Here is a 7,390-nt window from a genome sequence, read left to right as displayed (position 1 = left end):
CCCTAAAAAGAACACTACTAAACGGCACCACATTTTTGAGCAATGGCTGGTTTGGAACACAGTCAAGACAGGCATTTGTAAAAATAGTTTGGTTCCTACTATTTTTTGCGCAAAAATACAGTCTGGGAAATCTACTTAATTGTGACCCCCAAGCGATTTGGAGTACATTTGGGCTTTTGGACTGGTTAATTGTGCGACTAAAAGCTGAAAAAATCAGCCAAGAAGACCGCACAGTACCGTATGGTCCGTGCGGACAAAGTGCCGACGAAAGCGGGCGATGGTGCGGTCCCTGCCGTTTGTTTATATTTCTTTCGATTGCCGTAAAAATTTCAGCCTCGAGTTCAAACAAGCAAAACAATAAAAACTAAATGTCCGCACCATGACCGCACTGAATACCACACTCATTCTAATGGTGCTCTTTAGTGACCAATCAAGTATGTTTGAATGGAATTTCTAGGAAAGATTTTTGGATAATTTCTGGTAGATACAAAGGTATCATTTTACCGCATGGTAATCTTTTTGCCGCTTTTTTGCCGCACATTTTATCGATCTGTCCGCACCAAGACCGGTCTCATTTTTAATGTACTTCAAATCGCTTGGGGGGTCACAATTGTGCGCTTAAACTTCTGAGACTTAAAACATGCAATTACATGGCTATCAAGATCGTAGAATTTTTTTAGGGTGCAATTACATGCTTATCACTATTTGAATGGGTGTAATTGCATCCTTAACTAGTCTATCTATCATTTAAAAAACTTTATTTGCTTCCAATCACTTTGTTGAAATCAGAAAGCCTTAGACTATCTTACTCAAAATTTATCGTAGAAAGCGATTGTGTTAAAAACTTTTGCCCATTTGACCATGTATATACTGTATTCACCCGATTTTGAAAAATCTGAACCTTCTAATCTGCTCAAGCAATCTCAACCGGGGCAGGATCATAAGCACACGGGCGTAAGTTTTAACTGTGTAATTGCAGGCTTACAGCAATGTAAGTCAAGCGAGAGTCAAGTGCGCAATTAAAAGAATTTCTCAGACTGAAATAGGAGTCGGAAGGTCAAGAAGCCGATCTGTTGCTGCTGGGACTTCACCATCATTTTCTGCCATTTACAAATTCTGAGCCATGTTACCAGCAGTGGACTTTCATTCAAATTCGTCTCAAAATCCAGTTTATACCGTTTTTTTCTCTCAATTTTCATGACTTAATATGAACCAACAGCGCTATTCTTAGAAGCGTTTTAAAAACAAGATGGCGGATGCAGATGCCAAGTCAAGTCCTGCTGTTAACTTATACAAATAGTACAATTTTTTTCACCCTGACTGACCCACCATCTTTTTCAAAGTCAGGGTGACGGGAACCAAGCTATTCTTTACAAACGGCCATGACTTAGTATGGTTGACAAAGACTTTCCTTTTTAACAGGGGTTTTCTTTTTGTATGCACAGCTTTAATATCCTTGAAGGATGAAGGAAAAGGTGAATAAAAACTGCTTTGCTTATGTATATTCGCTTCGCAAATAGTTATTGGTTGTGTAAAGCTGACGGGTATTCAAGTCATCAGTAATAAACATTTCCATTGCTCTTCTTGGAATCAGGCTTAAAGATTTTAAATAATTAATACCCCACACGCAAGATGGCTGAAGTTTTGGAGGATGAAGTTAAAGAAACTTAGTTTTGGAGGATGAAGTTAAAGAAACTTAGTTTTTAATTTATCCTAATATCCATTTTAATTTTCAGTAGCTATGTAACATCAAAAGCTTAAAAACATACTCAAAAAAGACATAATATAAAAACCAAAAAATATCTGTAAGATGGCTTATTACACCACAAAGTCAACTTTACCACCATCATACATGCCAAGACTCTATAAATTACCTGCAGTAAAGGAATGTTTATATCATCCAAGCTTGCCAACCTTTCGCAGGATGGATATTGATACAGCAGCTCACAAACTTCCTGATGAACATTGTCGAACAACATCTTTATATGAATCAGGTACATGCATTTAAAATTCACAATTCTTTTTTTAGGGAGAACTCTCTAGAACTTTTGGGAGAGATTTTATCAGCAAAAATTTTTCATGCCATAGAATTTGTCTGATTTCTCCACCCGTTACCCGTTAGGGTGATTATTTTGTGTTACTAAAAATGAACCAACTATTATTATTGTCATAATTGTTATTATTTATTTTTTTTGGTAAAGAAGGTCAATGCAAACAAACAGGCAGTGAAAAGTTACTGATCTGAACCTAAAAGCTAAAATTTTAAATTACTATTAGGCAAGACCAATTGATTAGTTGTTTTTCAGTCGGGCCTGACCCCAAAATTCCAAAAATCGAATTAAAAATAAAATTTACTTTGATAGTACATTTCCATTTTCATTGCTATACTACAGACTGCCAAATTTTCTAAATTTTGGTAGTTCTTTCAAGATTTTGAAGATTTTACTGTATGTTCAATGTTCATTTTATCCATGAATTCAAGATTCTTTTGTCTTTTTATTTTCTATTAAAGATATTGTAGTTTTTGCTGCCTTTTTGTACTGTAGGAGATTAATTATAGGTGAAATTCTACTTTTTTATTTATTCTAACGCCAACCTACCGACCCTCTTTTTGGGGTAGCTTGGCCCGTAAAACAACAAATTAAATTGGCCTTGCCTTATTAAGTTTTAAATAAGTTAAAATTTATGAAACAATTTAAAAACATTATGATTATGAATTGAAGAATATAAATATAAATATTATTGAGGCTAACAAAATCTTAGTGTACTCACAAATTTACTTAAATTGCATAGATTTAGAATATTGATATTTTACTGAAAACAGCCATGAACTGTTCACAATATATGTGATTTATATATGTTGATTTTTCTCTTTTTACAGAACATTTCAAAAATGCAACAGTTTCATTATACAAACCACCAAGAAGACCACTGGCTTGTGCAGTAAGTTTAATTGCTCCAGTTTTTCTATTGGTTAGAACAGCAAACAGACAAAGCGGAGTTTTTTATTGACCAAATGCCAGATGTCTTGTTATCAGTTATCAGCCGTAGGATAAAAAGTTTTTTATTTTACAGGGGGGTTTGCTGTTCTAGTTTCTAACTTCAAATTTTATTTGGATGCACTGAAAATTCCAAGGATTTTTTGTGGCCGTTATACGGCCAAAATACGCAATTTTGAATCGAGTTTCAAAACTCAATATTTAGAAAAATTTTGATTGTGTTAAAATATTTCAAAAAAATGAAGATGCGAAATCAGAATGTATTCTCTCTATGATGTTTGAAAATAAATTCAATTCAAAACATTTCTTTTTATCTTCGCAAATACAATGTTTAATCCTTGGTAATAAACCCTTCATAATTACCCTAGTGGGGGTTTAAAATTTTTTTTTGCAGCTGCAGCGTGTATCGTCCATCTACAATGGTTACTCCAAAGGCCAAAACTCAATTTCTAAGTCAAAAAACGGCCAGTAACCAAAGTGCTTGGAATTTTGCCTGGGATGGGCTATGATTTTTCAGAATTTTTCTTGGACACATCATCCCTAAACCTTCTTCCTTCTTTTTCAGACTGTTACAGAAACTGGTAAAAATCAGCTTGATTATAAAGTCTCTTGTCCACAATCGTCGATTCAAAAGCAACACGAAAAGTCAGGTAATCTTTACCACATTCTATCCACAGGTATCATTATCCTTTATACACTTGAAGGCCTACTTCTCGCAGCTTTATGTTCGATTAGCCATGTTGTTTTGTCTTTTTCGCTACATGTTTTTTTATAAGCATTACGCTTATAAGCATATCTAGGCTCAAATATGGCAAAATTTTATGCATATGTTAAGCATAACTGAGCTTAAGAAAAATTTATTGTCCTGATTTTGACTGTTTTTGGCTGAGATTTTGCGGATTTTTGGAATTTTCCCAAAATTCTGCTTGGGATATTAGCATCCTCATAAGCATTTGACCTAAGCATCTACGAGCCTGTTTTTGAATTTTTGCTTGCTTATAAAAAACATATGTAGATTTTAGAACGTTCGAATTTAAAAACATTTGGATGTTGAACAGGATGCTAATAAAGAAGAATTTAAGGCAAATTAAATGGACTTCAAATTAACATTATAACAAACATTATTTAACAGGGAGGTAGAATAAGAGTGTCTCGGGCGAAAATCTTTCAAATAAATCAGTGGAGGCTCTTTATATTGTCTTTGTGTTCTTTTAGATGCGAATGATCGATTATCGCATTCAGGATATTCCATGCGTTATCTGTCACCAGCTGTCACTGGATCATGGAAGGTAGAGTTGTTTGCTCTATTTATTAATAGATTATCCTGTTTGAGATTAGAATATTATAAGATTTTGGATTTTAAAATGCATAACGTAGGACGTAGGGTTAAAAGGATACGGGTGATTTAGAGAATCTTCTGGAGTTTGTTGTTTATTTAAACAAAAATAATTTAACTAATTTTTTTCGTAGACGTCAATAATAACCTTCTGAAATACGTATACATCAAAAAATTAATTACCTTAGTTTGCTTTAAGTGGATAAATTTTCGCGAGAAGATATTTGCGCAAAACATTTTTTTTCAAAAATGATTCAATTTTTACGGAAATTTATTTTCGCGAATCGGCCCCTCTTTCAACTAATTGGGGGTTTTGACAAAAATCCTGGTTCAAAAATTTTCTCGAGCGTTAAATTTCGCGAATTTTCTTTAGATTCTGAGATCTATTTTCAAACACTTTCTTCATTTTCGATTTGAAGTTTCATTTTAATGTTTTCTTTTCGTTTATAGTATTCGTTGCGCCAAGAACCTTACATAGACAAACAGGGGCAGAGACCTATCCCTGCCAATATCTTGTAAGTCGTTAATGGCTGCGAAGTTTTTTTTCTGAATTTACTTTAATCATTTTTTGACACAAATTTAGCTGCAATATAGCATTTAACTGCTTTTAGCAACTCGATAAACTTACTTTTTTTTGGGAATGATAAGCTTTTGGTATTTCAAACTTTGTAAAAATATTTAGGAAAATATTTATAATCCGACTATGTTATTTCTTATAGTAGCAGACATCGACCTCAAGTACGAAGTAGTCATGGAATAACGTAAGTCTATTAATTGCTTATTTTTTGGCCTTTCAACAAACCATCTTGGCCGTCCGTAATAGACGAGAGCTAATATACATTAATGGAACCAAACGAATGAAAAAAATTTTATTTTTTTGAAATGAGCATGATAAAATGTAGTCAAACTTCGATTAATACTTGGAAACAAGGGTACACAGTATAATTTTAATCTAAGTTTTACTCTCATAATTTTCCAAATTTTAACTCATGAGCTCCTGAGCTTGTTTAAAAGCCAATCGAACTTGTTAACTTTACTACAAAACTCGTCAAAGTGCGACCACAATTTCTAATAATGAGCTTGAAGTCTAAATGGTAATCTTTCTCAAGAGTAAGAGTAAAAATGTTAACCATTATTCGTGGCCACACGATTGAATTTAATTTGGAGTACAGTGAAATCTTTGCAAATCGAATACCTCCTTATCTCGAACAAGTTTTATGTTCGCACTGTAAAATCACCTTTCTCAATTTCTTTCAGAGCTGGTGCTGTAGCATGGAAACCTTGATCAACCAACAGACTACATTGAGTGTACCTTGAAAACGGATCTATGATACTTTATGATAGCTTTTTTTTAGGATTGATTTTTTTACTGGCGGATTTTATTTTTTTACATATTATGAATAACATAGTAATATAAATGTGTAGATAGAAAAGAGAACTAACAATTTGGATTGCAATCAATTTTCATATTTGTTTCTTCCTCCTCGTTTTCAAATCGATGTCGCGTGAATCGTAACGGCGACCGGGGTTTTCACGTATCGAAGATCCAGTAGAATCTCCTCCAGTGAAAAAAAACATTCAAAATCTAATCTCCATACAAGCCATATGGGAAACCATATTACGGTCGGAATTAGGCCTTTGGTATTCGGGACTGATTGCGTAAAACCAAATATAACGGCTAAAAAAACATCTAATATTTTGGGCCCAATGGGAAGTCGTTATCGTTCTTTTCGGCCGTGAAACAGCGTGAAATGGCCTTTAGAGAAACAATAACGAGTTATTGGACAAAGTCGAATTCAATATGCAAAAATATTGGGCGTGCGAGATTCATATTGGATGGGACTGCGTCCAAATAAATGGTTTATTATCCGTTTAATGCTAAAATATTTCTCGTTTTCAAACATATAATTCCAATTTATAAGCTCGTAAATCTGGTTTCTTGGAAGTTTTTTATTCAAAAGTCTTGTTTTTACATTGTGATGTAGGGCGAGACCAATTTAATTTGTTGTTCTACGGACCCGACCGACCGTATTTTCGCTAAAATCAAAAAAATAATAATATCGAATTTCCACTACAATATATTTTGCACACCACTTATTTGTAAGAATCAAATTTGAATAAAGGAAAATTAATTCAAGAAATTGAAAATTTTAGAAAATCAAGCATTCCATACACTGAGATTTCATTATGATCTTCATCGAAAATAAAAAGTGAGTTTTTGGAATTAGATATGTTTTGGAAAACATTTTCGGCACTTTGCCAACCCTGATAAATGAAAAATTTATTCTTATTTTACTGACCGACCCATGTTTTGCTCAAAATTAGAATGTTTTGTTTTAAAAAGACAGAATGTGATTGAGAAAGTTTGCGAAAATATTTATTGTAAAAAGATTTTTACTTTTCTGAGCAAGACTTTCAATTGCAATGCACGAAAACGTCACTTTCACTGATTCCACTTTTACAGTTTACTCTTTAATATAAGTATCAACTTGGAGAGTTCTGAAAGTTTTCCGTGCGTTTGGAAAGCATACAAAGGGACTTCAACGGGATAAATCCGTTGCACGATCGTCTCAAGGTGGGATATGGGATATACAGGGATAAGTAAAAACCGTATTGGGACTCGGCAACACAGATCTGTAAAGCCCAAAGGGCTAGATCCGCGGCTTTTATCGAAAAGTGAAGCCTAAGTTTGGAAGGATTTCCTACCAAAGTCACGTGACTAAAATATGCAATTTCACCGGTTTGTTGAGAGATGTGAAATAGCGTTTGCCGCCTACTTTTTTTGATCTCGTGCTCCGAAAACAATTAAAATGCTAGCTAGATCCTATCCATCGGCAAGAAATTTAAAAAGTCAAATTTTAGCTTCACTTTTTTTTGCTGGAGAAAGCTTAAAGTTGCCTATCTAGCCCTTCGGGCTTTACAGATATCTGTGCTCGGGCAAGCCTCGTCACCAATACGGTTTTTACTGACCCTGTATATTCCGTATCCCACCTCGCGAGGAGACTGTGTAACTAAAAATATTGGACAACAAATATGCCAATCAAATGTCGCTATT

The 7,390-nt window shown here is 34.0% G+C and overlaps 1 protein-coding gene across 1 annotated transcript in view; it reads left to right on the top strand.

The window, feature by feature from the left end:
- Nucleotides 1–5,792, top strand: part of LOC136803321 (sperm microtubule inner protein 8-like) — a 99,997-nt gene extending 94,205 nt beyond the window's left edge. The window contains exons 2-8 of the mRNA XM_067060046.1: nucleotides 1,737–1,994; nucleotides 2,882–2,943; nucleotides 3,565–3,649; nucleotides 4,215–4,288; nucleotides 4,786–4,850; nucleotides 5,055–5,096; nucleotides 5,593–5,792. Of these exons, the coding sequence (XP_066916147.1) occupies nucleotides 1,811–1,994; nucleotides 2,882–2,943; nucleotides 3,565–3,649; nucleotides 4,215–4,288; nucleotides 4,786–4,850; nucleotides 5,055–5,096; nucleotides 5,593–5,620 (540 nt within the window). The 5' untranslated portion in view covers nucleotides 1,737–1,810 and the 3' untranslated portion in view covers nucleotides 5,621–5,792. The remainder of the gene's footprint in view (nucleotides 1–1,736; nucleotides 1,995–2,881; nucleotides 2,944–3,564; nucleotides 3,650–4,214; nucleotides 4,289–4,785; nucleotides 4,851–5,054; nucleotides 5,097–5,592) is intronic.
- Nucleotides 5,793–7,390: the final 1,598 nt, after the last annotated feature.

Source organism: Clytia hemisphaerica, unplaced genomic scaffold, assembly GCF_902728285.1.
Source record: "Clytia hemisphaerica strain Z4C2 unplaced genomic scaffold, Clytia hemisphaerica genome assembly, whole genome shotgun sequence".
Classification (NCBI taxonomy): Eukaryota; Metazoa; Cnidaria; class Hydrozoa; order Leptothecata; family Clytiidae; genus Clytia; species Clytia hemisphaerica.
This window is presented reverse-complemented; position numbering and strand designations above follow the sequence as displayed.